Raw genomic sequence first — 18304 nt, forward strand, 5'->3', positions numbered from 1 at the left:
GGCCACAACATCATAGTCCCATGTACTGACCCATGCTCTAAGTTCATCACCATTGTCCTTGATACTTGTTGCATTAAAATAGACACACTTCAACCCATCCCACTGACTGCAATTTTGCCCCAACGACTGCTTATCTTTCCTCACAAGTTCTCTACACTCTGCACTGCCAGTACACCAACTGCCCCATCCTCTGACCTACTAATCTGCTTCCATCTCCCTGCCAAACAAGTTTAAACCCTCCCAGTGGATTGCTGTAGACAGTGGGGTTGTGTACCAGGGCCAGTTTATGTCACTCATCTATGTGAGGTTGGTGCTCCAGGAAAGAAAATATTTTCAAATGGAAATGTTACCGTTGCTTATTCCTTCACAGCCTCCTTAACAAGGTCCGAGACTTCACCTGGGTATGGAAACTATGTGGACAATCTGTTCGACCCAGTGTTCTCACATGAAGGAGGGGTAAGTGTAGAGTGGGGAGATGAGCTGAGTGAGTGAAGCACAGACAAAAGCTGATAGGTGGTACAAACCAAGGTGGGGATTGGGTACTGGATGCACATCAGTTGTAGTGAATCCATGGGGGGGGGGGTGTCTCAGTGGTGAATCCACGGGAGGGTGTGTACGTCTCAGTGGTGAATCCACGGGAGGGTGTGTACGTCTCAGTGGTGAATCCACAGGGTGTGTGTTTGTCTCAGTGGTGAATCCACGGGGGGGGTGTCTCAGTGGTGAATCCACGAGGGGGGTGTACGTCTCAGTGGTGAATCCATGGGGGGGGTTGTGTCTCAGTGGTGAATCCACGGGGGGGGGTGTCTCAGTGGTGAATCCACAGGGGGGGTGTCTCAGTGGTGAAACCATGGGGGGGGGGGGGTGTGTGTGTCTCAGTGGTGAATCCACTGGGGTGTGTGTGTGTCTCAGTGGTGAATCCATGGGGGTGTGTGTGTGTGTCTCAGTGGTGAATCCACGGGGGGTGTGTGTGTGTCTCAGTGGTGAATCCACTGGGGTGTGTGTGTGTCTCAGTGGTGAATCCACGGGGGGGGGGTGTGTCTCAGTGGTGAATCCACGGGGGGGGGGGGTGTGTGTCTCAGTGGTGAATCCACTGGGGGGTGTGTGTGTCTCAGTGGTGAATCCACGGGGGGGGTGTGTGTGTCTCAGTGGTGAATCCACTGGGGTGTGTGTGTGTCTCAGTGGTGAATCCACGGGGGGGGTGTGTGCGTTTGTCTCAGTGGTGAATCCACGGGGGGGGGTGTCTCAGTGGTGAATCCACTAGGGTGTGTGTGTGTCTCAGTGGTGAATCCACTGGGGGGTGTGTGTGTCTCAGTGGTGAATCCACGGGGGGGGTGTGTGTATCTCAGTGGTGAATCCACGGGGGGGTGTGTGTATCTCAGTGGTGAATCCACTGGGGTGTGTGTGTGTCTCAGTGGTGAATCCACGGGGGTGTGTGTGTGTCTCAGTGGTGAATCCACTGGGGTGTGTGTGTGTCTCAGTGCTGAATCCACGGGAGGGGAGGTGTCTCAGTGGTGAATCCACGGGGGTGTGTGTCTCAGTGGTGAATCCACGGGGGGGGTGTGTGTGTCTCAGTGGTGAATCCACTGGGGTGTGTGTGTGTCTCAGTGCTGAATCCACTGGGGTGTGTGTGTGTCTCAGTGGTGAATCCACGGAGGTGTGTGTGTGTCTCAGTGGTGAATCCACGGGGGGGGGTGGGTGTCTCAGTGGTGAATCCACGGGGGGGGGGGTGTCTCGGTGGTGAATCCACGGGGGTGTGTGTTTGTCTCAGTGGTGAATCCACGGGGGTGTGCGTTTGTCTCAGTGGTGAATCCACTGGGGTGTGTGTGTGTCTCAGTAGTGAATCCACGGGGGGGTGTGTGTGTGTCTCAGTGGTGAATCCACGGGGGGGTGTGTGTGTGTCTCAGTGGTGAATCCACGGGGGGGGGGGTGTGTCTCAGTGGTGAATCCACTGGGGTGTGTGTGTGTCTCAGTGGTGAATCCACGGGGGGGGGTGTCTCAGTGGTGAAACCATGGGGGGGGGGTGTGTGTGTCTCAGTGGTGAATCCACTGGGGTGTGTGTGTGTCTCAGTGGTGAATCCACTGGGGGGTGTGTGTGTCTCAGTGGTGAATCCACGGGGGGGTGTGTGTATCTCAGTGGTGAATCCACTGGGGTGTGTGTGTGTCTCAGTGGTGAATCCACGGGGGTGTGTGTGTGTCTCAGTGCTGAATCCACTGGGGTGTGTGTGTGTCTCAGTGCTGAATCCACGGGAGGGGAGGTGTCTCAGTGGTGAATCCACGGGGGTGTGTGTCTCAGTGGTGAATCCACGGGGGTGTGTGTCTCAGTGGTGAATCCACTGGGGTGTGTGTGTGTGTCTCAGTGCTGAATCCACTGGGGTGTGTGTGTGTCTCAGTGGTGAATCCACGGAGGTGTGTGTGTGTCTCAGTGGTGAATCCACGGGGGGGGGGGGTGTCTCAGTGGTGAATCCACGGGGGTGTTTGTCTCGGTGGTGAATCCACGGGGGTGTGTGTGTGTCTCAGTGGTGAATCCACTGGGGTGTGTGTGTGTCTCAGTAGTGAATCCACGGGGGTGTTTGTCTCGGTGGTGAATCCACGGGGGTGTGTGTGTGTCTCAGTGGTGAATCCACGGGGGTGTGCGTTTGTCTCAGTGGTGAATCCACTGGGGTGTGTGTGTGTCTCAGTAGTGAATCCACGGGGGTGTTTGTCTCGGTGGTGAATCCACGGGGGTGTGTGTGTGTCTCAGTGGTGAATCCACGGGGGTGTGTGTTTGTCTCAGTGGTGAATCCACTGGGGTGTGTGTGTGTCTCAGTAGTGAATCCACGGGGGTGTTTGTCTCGGTGGTGAATCCACGGGGGTGTGTGTATACAGTATATGTATATTGAATAAATTAAAAATCATGCAAAGAAACAGAAATACTGTATATTAAAAAAGTGAGGTAGTATCCAAAGCTTCAATGTCCATTCAGGAATCAGATGGCAGAGGGGAAGAAGCTGTTCCTGAATCGCTGAGTGTGTGCCTTCAGGCTTCTGTACCTCCTACCTGATGGTAACAGTGAGAAAAGGGCATGCCCTGGGTGGTGGGGGTCCTTAATGATAGACGCCGCCTTTATTCCTGAAGATGTCCTGTGTACTTTGTAGACTAGTACCCAAGATGGAGCTCACTAGATTTACAACCTTCTGCAGTTTCTTTCAGTCCTATGCAGTAACCCCTCCATACCGGACAGTGATGCAGTGATGCAGACACTCTCATGGACAACATACAGCAGGCAGATAAGATGCCTAGAAACTTACCATCAAAGATGGCTCCGAAATTTTCTGAGAGTTAGCTGGAAGAACATTAACTCCATCATCCTGAAGGAAGTGAACATTTACTCCGTAGCCACAACCGTATCTCAACACCAATCGTGATGGGTCAGCCACATCATCAGTGTGCCTGACTCCCACCTTCCCAAACACCTGCTGTTCAGCCAACTCAAGGATGCAAAGCACGCTGCTGGAGGGCAGGAAAGCAGCTCAAGGACAATATTCTGGACCTACCTCAGGAAGGGCCACAATTAGCACAGATTAGGAAAAGGTGGAGAAAGACTGTCTACGAGGGGACTGCACAGCTCGAAGAATACCTCCAGCATGCCGCTGAAACTAAATGGTTTCCATGTAAGGAGAGACTGGGAAAGGGCCAACCAGCTCCATCCAATGACCTACACCTGCCGACACTGTAATAGGACCTGCAGATCCGAATCGGCCTCTTCAGTCATCGGCCACCAGGAGAAGAATCGTACTCGACTACGAGAGATGGCTGGTGTGTGTGTGTGTGTGTGTGTGTGTGTGTGTGTGTGTGTGTGTGTGTGTGTGTGTGTGTGTGTGTGTGTGTGTGTGTGTGTGTGTGTGTGTGTGTGTGTGTGTGTGTGTGTGTGTGTGTGTATGTGATGGTGAGTGCATTGGGGATGCGTGCCAGTATGGGGTGAAGAGGTGAGCTTTAGATCTGTGTGAGTGATGGAGCGAGATCGGGTGTGAGAGCAGAGAGTGTAAATGTTGCTGAGTTCGGGGTGGGGGAGATTGGGTGTGGGAGAGTTGCTGAGGGTGAGCAGTGTCTGTAACTGCACAGATTCTGTGCAGTTAGGTTCTGACAGATCCTTCTGATTCACTTTTCAGGAATTGGAGAGACCGAGTGACCTAAACAGGCGGATGAAAGGAGGAGGGGGGATAGGCCCACCACAGACAGGAGCGTACATGACCACAGGTCAGGCACTTCCTGTGCACTCTTTGTTATCAGCAAGTGGTGAATGAGGACTTGTAAATGAAAATAACATGCAGAGGCAAGAAGGATGAAAGAGATTTGAAGTGAGCTGGTGGGATTGAGTGTGGACTGGGTGAGGGTGTGTGTGAGTCTGAAAACCTGGAGAGATGAGTTTGTGATGAGTGTGTACAGTGGAACTATTTACACCTAGTGTGTGCTCTGCTCCATCTCAGGGATATTTATTGATTACTTCTCTTTGTCCATAGGTGTACCAATGGTCCCCAACTACTCAATGGGTAGGTATATGCTCTTCTCTTCACTCAGTGTAACCCCTATTGTCTATGGAAAGTCTCTATCATTAAATGCATGGTTGTCCTTCACTCTCCTGCTTACTTTTTTCTCCACCCACAGTCTGTACCTTTGTCACTCCCTGTGCTTTTCGCAAATGTCATTTGACATGAGGGAGCAACAATCAATTAGTGAGCGAGGATGCGATGCTTTCCTTGCCCAGCTCTGACATGATGCCTTGGACTTCATGGTGTTTGGAGTCAGTGATGAAGACTCATTTAGATACTATCACCTGGATGTCTTTCTGCTGCCAAAACTGGCTCTGTCCTGTGGTTGGAACAGCATATACAATACCCAGGGAGTGTGATGGACAAGTCTACCACACTGCCTGCTAGTGACAAGCTGCTACTTGACTAACTTATGAGACAGATCTCCCAATTTAGACACCCATTCTAGATGTTTATGAAGATGGAAACTACAGGGCTGGTAAGGATTTTGTCATGTCTGAATTCTTTCCTGGACTGATGCCAGGTTTACTATCTGCGTTCATACTTTTTCTCTTTCAACATAGCAGTTTGATACAACAGAGTTCCTTACCAAGCTGTTCCAGAGCACAGTTACAATCAGCCAGGTGCTTGTGGGCCTGGGCCATGTATTGTCTAGACCAGGATCCCTCCCCTGAAAACCATTGAGGCAATCACCTGCATTGTTACAGTGGTAGACATACCAGCAGTGTCAGAGCTCTGCTCAAGAGAGAAGGAACCTATTTAGGCCAACAGTTCCCTGGAGAATGAGATACAAGTCACTGTAGATGTGAGTACAGAGGAACCCAGTGGATTGACCAGCATCAGTGGAGGGAAGGAAATTGTCGACGTTTTGGGGTGAAACCCTGCTTCAGGACTGACACTGCTGTGCCCGCTGAGTTTCTTCAGTAAAATTGTTTGCTGCTGCTTGGAGGAGGTTTGATTACTTCCATTCTCCTATACCTTCCCCATTGTCCGGGAAATCAATTCCCTTCCCAACTGAATCCACTTTAACATGCTTCAAGTGTTGGGAGTTTCAGAATGAATAAGAAAATTACATTGCCTCTTTTCAAATGTTATTCATCCTTCATAGTACATGGTCCTACCCCACACCCTTGCACACTACAGCAGTACTCTCTGGGATATTAAAGTAGTGGTTAAGATTACGATTGGCTTCATTTGTCACATGTACATCAACACAGACAGTGCAATGGAGGGTTATGGGCTGAGTGCAGGTCGGTGGGACTAGGTGAGAGTAAGCGTCGGCATGGACTAGAAGGGCCGAGGTGGCCTGTTTCCGTGCTGTAATTGTTATATGGTTATTATGTCATTTTGAATTAATGACCAACACTGTCCGAGGATTGTGTGGGAGGCAGCCCAGCAAATGACACCATGCTTCCGGCACCAATGTAGCATGTGCGAGGAAACCAGAGACCCAGAGGAAAAGCTATGTGGTCACAAGGAGAACATGTAAACTCCATACTGACAGCAGCGGGATTCGAACTGCCATCTGTGATTGCTGGCATGGTAACTGCTGCACTACTGTGCTGCCCTATTGGTTAGTTCTGGCCTGCCTTCAGGTCATTAGGAATAAATATCTACACTGCCTCTTTGTATCTGTTGTATAGGATGGTGAATTGAATTATCCGTATCTGCAATATCATAACGGTCTTTACCTCCGTATGCTAGGTACAGCAGATAGTTTCACCTGAGTCCATTTATGCAGAAAACCTTTGACACCATATAGGAAGAAGCATGGTGTGAAGAATGAAGATGGCTGTGCCAGGTACATTATCTAAATCCTTTTCTTTCTCTTATGCAGGTGTTCCGATGATGCCTCAGATGCAACCGATGACTGCTGTACCTGCTTATCAGACTCCATTGCCTGCAATGCAACCCATGCCTGCAATGCAACCCATGCCTGTAATGCAAACAGTTCCTGCAATGCAAACAGTTCCTGCAATGCAACCCATGCCTGTAATGCAACCCATGCCTGCAATGCAAACAGTTCCTGTGATGCAGCCAGTGGAGCCGTCAGTGCCAGGTAGTGGAATGATCTCGGGTACATCTCTTCATCTCGGTTCCAGCTAGCCCAGCCCTGTCTTCTCCCTTAAGTATTTTAGTGTGCAGGATTACTGAGTGTTCACTTTTATTCCTCCAAAATTGTTGCATGTTTCCTGATATCTACAGTTACACAGCAGTGAACGGAAACCACATCACTGTCCAAGGTCAGTGCTTGTTTTGCCAGCATCATGCTCCAGTTTATTCAGTGAAGGCCAGAGATGTGCAAGATTACGTGGGCATGGGCCTACCCCTATCCCTGAGAAAAATGTTCATCTCTTCGCAAGTAACCTGTGCAAAATTTAGGGCTTAAGAATGCACAACCAAGTTAAACTGCCCCTTCTGTCTCCATACTTATTTTCACATTACCTTTTACAATGTTTCAGAAATACACAACTCGATACCATCAGTTCTTCAAGAGTTCTTCAGTACTTTTGAGTGATAAAGACTGAAAGTAATCAGATCTGGTTAAAAGCATAGAAAACCTACAGCACAATACAGACCCTTCGGCCCGCAATGCTCTGCTGAGCATGTACTTACTTAGAACTTACCTAAGGTTACCCATAGCTCTCTATTCATGTACCTATCCAGGAGTCTCTTAAAAGACCCTATTATATCTCCCTCCACCACCATCGCCGGCAGCCCATTATACGCACTCACCACTCTCTGCGTAAAAACTTACTCCTGACATCTCCTCTGTACCTACTTCTAAGCACCTTAAAGTTGTGCCCTCTCATGTTAGCCACTTCAGCCCTGGGGAAAAGCCTCTGATTGTCCACACGATCAATGCCTCTCATCATCTTATATACCTCTATCAGGTCACCCCTCAACCTCCGTCGCTCCAAGGAGAAAAGGCTGAGTTCACTCAACCTATTCTCATACGGCAACAACCTTGTAAATCTCCTCTGCACCCTTTCTATAGTTTTCACATCCTTCCTGTAGTGAGCTGACCAGAACTGAGCACAGTACTCCAAGTGGGGCCTGACCAGGATCCTATATAGCTGTAACATTACCTCTCAGCTCTTAGACTCAATCCCATGGTTGATGAAGACAAATGCACCATATGCCTTCTTAACCACACAGTCAACCAGCACAGCAGCTTTGAGCGTCCTATGGACTCGGACCCCAAGATCCTCCGGTCTTCCACACTGCCAAGGGTCTTACCATTAATACTATATTCTGCCATCATATTTGACCTACCAAAATGAATCACCTCACACTTATCTAGCTTGAACTCCATCTGACACTTCTCAGCCCAGCTTTGCATCCTATCAATGTCCCGCTGTAACCTCTGTCAGCCCTTCACACTATTCACAACACCCCTAACCTCTGTGTCTTCAGCAAATTTACTAACCCATCCCTCCACTCCCTCATCCAGGACATTTATAAAAATCACGAAGAGAAGGGGTCCCACAACAGATCCTTGAGGCACACCACAGGTCTCTGACCTCCATGCAGAATATGACTGATCTACAAACACTCTTTGCCTTCTGTGAGCAAGCCAATTCTGGATCCACAAAGCAATGTCCCCTTGGATCCCATGCCTCCTTACTTTCTCAATAAGCCTTGCTGAAATCCATATACACTACATCTACTGCTCTTCCTTCATCAATGTGTTTAGTCATAAACTCAAAAAATTCAATCAGGCTCGCAAGGCACTACCTGCCTTTGACAAAGCCATGCTGACTATTCCTAATCATATACCTTTCCAAATGTTCATAAATCCTGCCTCTCAGGATCTTCTCCATCAACTTACCAACTACTGAGGTAAGACTCACTGGTCTATAATTTCCTTTCTTGAATAAAAGAACAACATCCGCAACCCTCCAATCCTCCAGAACCTTTCCCCTCCCCATTGATGGTGCAAAGGTCATCACCAGAGGCTCAGCAATCTCCTCCCTCGCTTCCCACAGTAGTCTGGGGTACATCCCATCCAGTCCTGAAGACCTATCTAGTTTGATACTTTCCAAAAGCTCCAGCACATCCTCTTTCTTAATGCCTATATGCTCAAGCTTTTTAATCTGTTGTAAGTTATTCCTATAATCGCCAAGATCCTTTTCCATAGTGATTACTGAAGCAAAGTATTCTTTAAGTACCTCTGCTATCTCCTCTGGTTCCATATACACTTTTCCACTGTCACACTTGATTGGTCCTATTCTCGTACATTTTATCCTCTTGCTCTTCACATATAACCATACAACAATTACGGCACGGAAACAGGCCATCTCGGCCCTTCTAGTCCATGCCAAATGCTTACTCTCACCTAGTCCCACCAACCTGCACTCATCCCGTAACCCTCCATTCCTTTCCTGTCCATATACCTATCCAATTTTTTTAAATGACAATATCGAACCTGCCTCCACCACTTCTACTGGAAGCTTGTTCCACACAGCTACCACTCTCTGAGTAAAGAAGTTCCCCCTCGTGTTACCCCTAAACTTTTGCCCCTTAACTCTCAACTCATGTCCTCTTATTTGAATCTCCCCTACTCTCAATGGAAAAAGCCTATCCATGTCAACTCTATCTATCCCCCTCATAATTTTAAATACCTCTATCAAGTCCCCCCTCAACCTTCTACGTTCCAAAGAATAAAGACCTAACTTGTTCAACCTTTCCCTATAACTTAGGTGCTAAAACCCAGGGAACATTCTAGTAAATCTTCTCTGTACTCTCTCTATTTTGTTGACATTTTTCCTATAATTCGGTGACCAGAACTGTACACAATACTCCAAATTTGGCCTCACCAATGCCTTGTACAATCTTAACATTACATCCCAACTCCTATACTCTATGCTCTGATTTATAAAGGCCAGCATACCAAAAGCTTTGTTCACCACCCTATCCACATGAGATTCCATCTTCAGGGAACTATGCACCATTATTCCTAGATCACTCTGTTCTACTGCATTCCTCAATGCCTTACCATTTACCATGTATGTCCTGTTTGGATTATTCCTACCAAAATGTAGCACCTCACACTTATCAGCATTAAACTCCATCTGCCATCATTCAGCCCACTCTTCTAACTGGCCTAAATCTCTCTGCAAACTTTCAAAACCTACTTCATTATCCACAACGCCACCTATCTTAGTATCATCTGCATACTTACTAATCCAATTTACCACCCCATCATCCAGATCATTAATGTATCTGACAAACAACATTGGACCCAGTACAGATCCCTAAGGCACACCACTAGTCACCAGCCTCCAACCTGACACACAGTTATCCACCACTTCTCTCTGGCATCTCCCATCCAGCCACTGTAGAATGGTTTGTAGAATGCCTTGAGGTTTTCCTTAATCCCGTCCACCAAGGCCTTCTCATGGCCCCTTCTGGCTCTCCTAATTTCATTATTAAGCTCCTTCCTGCTAGTTTTATAATCTTCTAGATCTCTATCATTTCCTAGTTTTTTTTAACTTTTTGTAAGTTTTTCTTTTCTTCTTGACTAGATTTTCAACAGCATTTGTATTCCACAGTTCCTGTACCCTACCAACCTTTCCCTGTCTCATTGGAACGTACCTATGCTGAACATCATGCAAATATCCCCGAACATTTGCCACATTTCTGTCGTACATTTCCCTGAGAACAACTGTTCCCAATTTACGCTTCCAAGTTCCTGCCTGATAACTTCATATTTCTCCTTACTCCAATTTAATGCTTTCTTAACTTGTCTGTTCCCATCCCTTTCCAATGCTATGGTAAAGGAGATGGAATTGTGATCACTATCTCCAAAATGCTGAGAGATCTGACACCTGACCAGGTTCATTTCCCAAAACCAGACCAAGAGCAGCCTCTCCTCCTGTAGACTTATCTATATATTATGTCAGGAAACCTTCCTGAACACACCTAACAAACTCCACCCCATCTAAGCCCTTTGCTCTGGGGAGATGCCAATCAATATTTGGAAAATTAAAATCTCTCATCTCGACAACCCTGTTATTATTACACCTTTCCAGAATCTTTGTCTCCCTATCTGCTCCTTGATGTCTCTGTTACTATTGGGTGGTCTATAAACAACAACCAGTAGAGTTATTGATCCCTTCCTGATTCTAACTTCCATCCACAGAGACTCCGTAGACAATCACTCCATGACTTCCTCCTTTTCACCACTGTGACACTATCTCTGATCAACAGTGTCACACCCCCACCTCTTTTGCCTCCCTCCCTGTCCTTTCCTAAACATCTAAAGCCTGGCATTCCTGCCCCTGAGCCATCCAAGTCTCTGTAATGGCCACCACATCATAGCTCCAAGTACTGATCCATGCTCTAAGCTCATCCACTTTGTTCATAATACTTCTTGCATCAAAATAGACGCATCTCAAGCCATTGGTCTGAGCGCATCCCTTCTCTATCACCTGCCTATCCTCCCTCTCACACTGTCTCCAAGCTTTTTCCATTTGTGAGCCAACAGCACCTTCCTCCATCCCCATCCCCCATCCCCCAGCAATTCTAGTTTAAACTCTCCCCAGTAGCCTTAGCAAACCTCCCTGCCAGGATATTGGTTTCCCTGGGATTCAAGTGCAACCTGTCCTTTTTATACAGGTCATGCCTGCCCCAAAGGAGGTCCCAATGATCCAGAAATCTGAATCCCTACCCCCTGCTCCAATCCCTCAGCCGTGCATTTATCCTCCACCTCACTCTATTCCTATACTCACTGTTGTGTGCCACAGGCAGTAATCCCGAGATTACTACCTTTGAGGTCCTGCTTCTCAACTTCCTTCCTAACTCCCGGTAGTCTTTCTTCAGGAACTCCTCCCTTTTCCTACCTATGTCATTGGTACCAATATGTACCACGACCTCTGGCAGTTCAGTTCAGGATATTGTGGACGTGATCAGAAATATCTCAGACCCTGGCACCTGGAAGACAAATTACCATCCGCATTTCTTTCCTGCATCTCACTCCCTAACTATAGAGTCCCCTATTATTGCTGTCATTCTCTTCCTTTCCCTACCCTTCTGAGCCACAGGGCCAGACTCTGTGCCAGAGGTGTGACCACTGTTGCTTCCCCCAGGTAGGCTGTCCCCCCCCCCCAACAGTACTCAAACAGGAGTACTTACTGTTAAGAGGGACAGCCACAGGGGTACTTTCTAGTATCTGACTCTTCCCCTTCCCTGTCCTGACTGTTACCTACTTATGTGTCTCCCAAGGCCCCGGTGTGACTACTGTACTTGCCTATAGCTCCTCTCTACCACCTCCTCACTCTCCCTGACCAGATGAAGGTCATCTGGTTGTTTAAAGTATTGCAAGGATCAGGGATTGGAAATTATTTTCTCTAATGAGGACCTTCAGGAGAGAAATCAGTACATTTTTCCACAAATTGGTTGAAACCTAGTTCTCCCTCTAGGACAGCAAGTGATTGCCCAGAAGCAACTGGAACTCCCCAGATGTCTGTCAGGTAAAAGTATCGAGGAAGTTAAAAACTGAGGTGCAGGTCGATAGCGGCAGGGTAGAGCTGCCCGGAGTGTTGGGGTGATGTAATCCAGGAGTCACTACAGAGCATTAACAGGCACTAACTCACATGCCGGGAGAAGCATTCTCTGAAACCCTCACTGTTTTTTTGTGCTTCCCATTCATTGACGCTGTGTATGAAGTCATGTTGGAAAATGCAACACTGATTGTTGGACAATCTTGACCTGAATTTTAATTTGGCAATCTTCATACACGAGAATACCTATTCTTGGTTTCACATACTGCTGATTACAGTGAAGAAACACTATGCGTTACTTTCCCAGACATGACAGCCTGAAACTTGGGAGCTGTTTATTGCGCAGTCAAACCATCCGCTATCATTTAAATCATCGTTAGTGAGTTCATTTTGTAGATATTCTGATGCTGAAACTGTTGGTTTCCTGAGGTGTTTTCCATGGAATTGTTTGTCTGTTACCGTATGCCTTTCTCTGCAGTAATGATGGTTCCGCAGGCCAGTATGCCTCAGATGCAGCCAATGCAGCAGATGTCCCAGTACTCAAGGTCTCAGATTTCTCAGCCTTCAAATCGATTCAACTCCTCCTCCCAACTTACAACTCAGCAGGAAACTTTCATCAACCAGCAGGCTCTTCTATTGGTGAGTGCATAAGCCACACTGAGACCATGCTGACTGACTGTTATAATATGAAGCACCATGTTGGATTGTTGGCCAAACAAACCATCCACTTAGATAATAATTTTACTTTGAAGTATATATATGTGTCACCATAGACAACCCTGAGACTCATCTTCTTGCAGGCATGCTCAGTTACATCCAAGAAACATAATAGAACCAATGAACAACAACACACAACAGGTGGACAAACAACCAGTGTGCAAGAGACAACAGACTGGGCAAATACAAAAGATAGATAAATAAATAAGCAATAAATATCGAGAGCATGAGATGAGGAGTCCTTGAAATTGAGCCCATAGGTTGTGGGAACAGTTCAGTGATGGGGCATGTGAAGTTGAGTGAGGTTACCCTCTCTGTTTCAAAAGCCTGATGGTTTACAGGTAATAACTATTCCTGAACCTGATGGTGTGGGTCCTGAGAGTCCTGAAGGCATCAGTGAGCAGAGAGCATGGCTTAGGAGGTAGGGGTCTGCTTTCCTGCAACAGCACTCTGTGTACATGTGCTCAGTGGTGGGGAGAGCTTTACCCGTGATGGACTGGGCCATATCCACTACTCTTTGTAGGATTTTTTGTTCAAGAGCATTGGTGTTTCCATACCAGGCTGTGGTGCAGCCTGTCAATATACTCTCCATGACACATATATAGAAGTTTGATAAAAGTTTTAGATTTCATGCCAAATCTTGGCAAACTTCTAAGGAAGTAGAGGTGCTGCTGTGCTTTCTTCACAATTGCATTTACATGCTGGGCCCAGGGAAAGATCCTCTGAACTGGTAATACCGAAGAATTTCAAGTTGCTGACCCTCTCCCCCTCTAATCCCGGGATGAAGACTGGCTCATGGACCTCAGCTCCTTGGGCTGCTGACATTGAGTGAGCATCACAGCCAGATTTTCATTCTCTCTCCAATATGCTGACTCATCACTTTTGGTACAGCCTACAACAGTGGTTGTATGTCTGTCTGGTTTTGTCAGTGAACTTAAATACGCCATTGGAATTTTCTTTACCTCACAGTATAAAGTGAATAAAGCAGGGGGCTAAACACACACCTGTGCTGATGGTGATTGTTGAGGAGATGTTGAACTGACTGGGGTCTGCAAGTGAGAAAATCGAGTCTCCAATTGCACAAGGAGGTATTGAGACCAAGGTCTTCAAGCTTGTTAATTAGTTTTGAGAGGATGATAGTATTGAATGCCGAGCTGTAGTCAATAAAGAGCATCCTGATGTATATATCTTTGCAGTCCAAATGTTCCAGTGTTGAGTGAAGAGCCAATGAGATGACATCTGCTGTTGACCTGTTGTGATGGTAGGCAAATAGGAGTGGATCCAAGTCACTTCTCAGGCAAGAGTTGATATGTTTTATGACCAATCTCTCAAAGCATTTTATCACAGTGAGACTGGATGATGATCATCGAGGCAGGTTACCACATTCTTCTTAGATGCCAGTATAATTGAAGCCTGCTTGAAGCAGATGGATACCACAAACAGCTGAAGTGAGAAGGTATCAATATCAGTGATCACTACAGCCAGTTGATTAGCATAGGTCTTTAGGACTTGTCCAGGTACCCTGTCTGGACTGGATACTTTTGTAGGTTGACCCTTCTGAAGGATGCTCTCACATTAGCTTCAGAGTGTCACATCTGAGGGGCATTTTTAAAAGAAAAAGAAATGAATTTTTTTTCAGTTAGTATGTTGATTGTATTTTCTCAGTGTGCAATGTTCCTTGGATTGCATACCTTCTATGTCGACTTGTTTGGTTTGGACTGGCTCTGTTTTTGCACTTTGTGTTGCAGATGTCTCATTTGGAATCATGGGGATTGTAAAGCTCTGTGCATTTATCACTTTTATTCAATTTCGGATAATTTCATTACCTCAGGATTTCCAACGTCTGCGTTGTAGATGTTAGCTTTAGGGATTATCTCTTTGTCTGGACACCTGGGTCACCTGATTGGTTCTGAATCCCTATGAGCTGTAGGGTGTATTTAGGGGGGGGGGGCTTGATAACCTCTCTTTACTCGGTTATCATTGTGGATCCTTCTCTGGTGAAATTCAGAACAAGGTCTTCTGTGTATTGCAAGTGATTACAGTTCTTCAGATACTGTATAGTTTCCCTGAGTTCTTGTTAGTTTTCCTGGTTAATTTCTGTAATAAACCTTTTGTTTTGTTTGAATTACAGAAATCTTTGTGATTTCTGCACTAACGACCCAACCCAAAAAATGAACTCAGCAGGATACAATGTGCAATCAGATCTGGCAAAGCAGAGTGCCGCGAGCAGCAGTTGCAGGAAATGGCCTTATCTCCTTCTGCCATAACAGAACGTGTAAAAGCCCAGGAGTTAGGTATGCCACGATCTCCAGAGGAGAGTGCCAAGAGCTCCCTGAAACCGCCTATTCTGACGGGAGTCCCGAGTTGTGCCGTGGGTTCATAAACCAGTGTCTGTGTTGCCGCACAGAGGAAGTAAAGTGGTTTACATTACTTCCCTCCATTCCAGTAAAGCTCTGGAATGGGCAATGGCGAAGTGGCAGAGTGGGGACCCCAAATGTTCCTTTATTGACCCACATCAGCGCCCTGTGTTTAATCACCCCATCAGTGGGCTGCCAGACTTCATGACATAAGGAGTGTGGCTGACTATCCAATCGAATTCAGAACTTCGGCTCTAGAGAGTTGATGGAACAGTGAAGCTCTGGTAGCCATGTTCTGCAAAGGGTTTAACAACCTTAAAGATGATCTGACAGCTTGTGATCCTGTACCGGCCCTTAATGGGCTAATTCGTTTAGCCCATTCATTTGGACGTTTGTCTGTCAGAACGGCAGCAAGAGCAACACCAGGAGGTCCCTTGCTTCTATCCTACCTACCTTCGCCCTCCACCAACTTCACCATTTCCTCCTACAGATCCTTTGCCAACCTACCCACTGGATGCCCTGGAACCCATGCAGTTGGGCAGGATACACCTTTTGGGTGCTGAATGCCACAGATGATTTACAGAGACATTGCTTCTACTGTGGGGAATGGAGGCATCATCTTGCCTTGTACCCCAAGAGGTCAGAAAACCCCAGCGGCCGGTCGGCCAGTAAGGGGAGATCTGTGACGGTCCCTGGAGCTTTTCCCATGAGCACTGCCCTGGGGTTACATTAACCCCCTTGTTTGATATGGAATCAAGAGGAGTTTCCCAGCTGGCCATTTGTTGACTTTTTAGATTTAGGGGTGGCGTGACAAATGGGGGTCCCTATCCCTAAGCTTGATCATCCCCTTACCATCACTGCCCTAGATGGTAGGCTCTTGAACTGGGAAGGTTTGTTACATTTCCAGATTGTTGGGCTTTTGGATGGCATCACCATGAAACATTAAAGTTCCACTTGATTCAGTCTACAGAGGTCCCTTATTCTTGGGTATCCATGGTTGCCTCAGCATGCCCCTGCAATTGGCTGGTCTGGGGGAATTATTACTGGTTGTCCCTAAGTGCCAGAATGTTTGTTTCTCATTGTTATCCCAAAACTATGAGTCTGTTTCCTGAGCACCCAAAGCCAAAACGGAAATCCCTGAACCTGTGCCCAACCATCTTGAGTGAAAAGTTAGTAATAAGATTAAGCGGGTCCCTCCTGAATACTCAGATCTCTTAGCAGTTTTTAGCAAGAAAAAGGCTACCTTGCTGCCACCCACTTCATAATTGTGATAGTGGCATTGAGTTATTTCAGGTTCCTATCCTTCCTGAGGGAGGCTGTTCTCCCTCTCTGGTCCTGAGAAACGGGCTATGGACAATTACCTCATTGACGTATTGACAGCGGAGTTTATCAGACCCTCAGCTTCCCTGCAGGGGCGGGTGTTGCCACCAAGAAGGATGGCTGGCTGAGATCCTGTATTGACTATTGAGATCTTAAAAAGACTACCAGTAAAAATCATTACCCCTTACAATTAATTAACTCACCTTTTGATTTACTGCAAGGGGCCAAAGTTTTCACTAAATTGGGTCTCAGGAATACTTACAGTTTAATTTGGATTTGTCAAGGTAATGAATGGAAGAGGGCATTCAATACCCACACCGGGCATCTGGTTATGCCCTTTGGGCTTGTTAATGCCTCAGCAGTTTATCAGGCATTTATTAATGGTGTCTTGAGGGAGATGTTAAAAAGGTTTGTTTCAGATTTTTTCAAGTTCTTACCGGGAACATGTATCCCACGTTTGTCAGGTTCTTTGGTGTTTATTAGACAACATCGTATCTGTCAAGCTAGAGAAGTGTGAATTTCATCTTCCTAAAGTCTGCTCTTTAGGATTTGATATTTTCCAGGGAAACCTATTAATGGATCCAAATAAAACTCATTCTGTTCCGGACTGGCCCACTCCCACTTCTGTCAAGCAGGTTCAGAGATTCTTGGGTTTGCTAACTATTAAAGGAAATTTATTAGGAATTTTAGCTCTGTGGCTGCTCCCCTGATTAATTTTACCAAGAAAGGGTTGGATCATTTCTGTTGAATGGCAGAGGTGAGTCAGCCTTTAACAACATTAGGAATCGGTTTGTCACTGCTCCCGTATTGTGCTCACCCAACCCTGATCTGCCCTCTGTTTTTGAGGTAGTTGCTTCCTACATTGGACCAGGGCAGTTTCGGCCCAATATTCCACCACTGATAAAAAGTTGCATCCCTGTGCTTATCTTTCAAAATGGTGTCACGAACCAAATCCAGTTATGATCTATTGTAGGTAACTGGGAGTTGTTGGCTGTTAAACGGCCCTTAGAAGAGTGCCAGCACTGGCTGGAAGGAGCTGAGCATCCATTTATTGTTTGGGCGGATCATAAGAATAGATTTCGATAGATAGTCTGGAGTCGATTCTTTCAGAGAATAAACTTTTGGCTCTTGTTACTTGGGATATTGATTCCTAGGTCAGATAACCACTCAAGGGAAGTAATCTAGTTCCCAGTAATGTTCCCCTAGGTCGCCTTTTTGTGTAATCAAACTTAGGTCAGAGCTCAAATGGGGGCCTGCATCCAGGATAACAGCCCACTCTGGGATTTCACATACCCTAGAATTCATAGAAAGACATTATTGGTGGCTTGGTATTAATAGAGACATCACGTCCTTTGTCCAAGCCTGTGATATTTGTGCCTGTTCCCTAGATTCCAGTTCTCCTCCTCAGGGTCCTCCCCATCCCCTCCCATCTCTCTCTGGATTTTATCACTGGCTTGACTCCTTAACGCTCCTTTACTGTTACTTCAGTCGTCGTTGATCGATTTTCCAAGGCTTGTAAATTTTTCTCCTCACTAAATCAACCACAGCTCTTGAAACTGCAGACCTTTTATTGTAACAGTTGTTCAGGGTACATGGATTTTCTTCCAATATTTTCTCTGACCAGGGCCCACAGCTATGTCCTAGTTTTGGCAAGCATTTTGTAAATTTATTGGAGCCTCTTCTAGCCTTTCTTCTGGTTTTCAGCCACACAGGAATGGTCAGACAAAGAGGCCTAACCAAGATTTGGAACACACTCTTCATTGCCTTGTTTCTGGTAACCAATCCTTTTGGAATGACCATTTTAATTGGGCAGAAATAGTTCATTACACCCTTTACCATTCTTCGCTTAACATAACTCTTTTCAAATGTAAATTTG

General features: G+C 46.5%; 1 protein-coding gene across 1 annotated transcript in view; it reads left to right on the top strand.

The window, feature by feature from the left end:
- myo15b (myosin XVB) overlaps positions 1-18304 on the top strand; it is a 452296-nt gene that overhangs the window by 255538 nt on the left and 178454 nt on the right. The window contains exons 36-40 of the mRNA XM_073026589.1: positions 371-456; positions 4149-4236; positions 4500-4529; positions 6367-6588; positions 12513-12673. Of these exons, the coding sequence (XP_072882690.1) occupies positions 371-456; positions 4149-4236; positions 4500-4529; positions 6367-6588; positions 12513-12673 (587 nt within the window). The remainder of the gene's footprint in view (positions 1-370; positions 457-4148; positions 4237-4499; positions 4530-6366; positions 6589-12512; positions 12674-18304) is intronic.

Source organism: Hemitrygon akajei, chromosome 22, assembly GCF_048418815.1.
Source record: "Hemitrygon akajei chromosome 22, sHemAka1.3, whole genome shotgun sequence".
In the NCBI taxonomy this organism is placed as follows: domain Eukaryota; kingdom Metazoa; phylum Chordata; class Chondrichthyes; order Myliobatiformes; family Dasyatidae; genus Hemitrygon; species Hemitrygon akajei.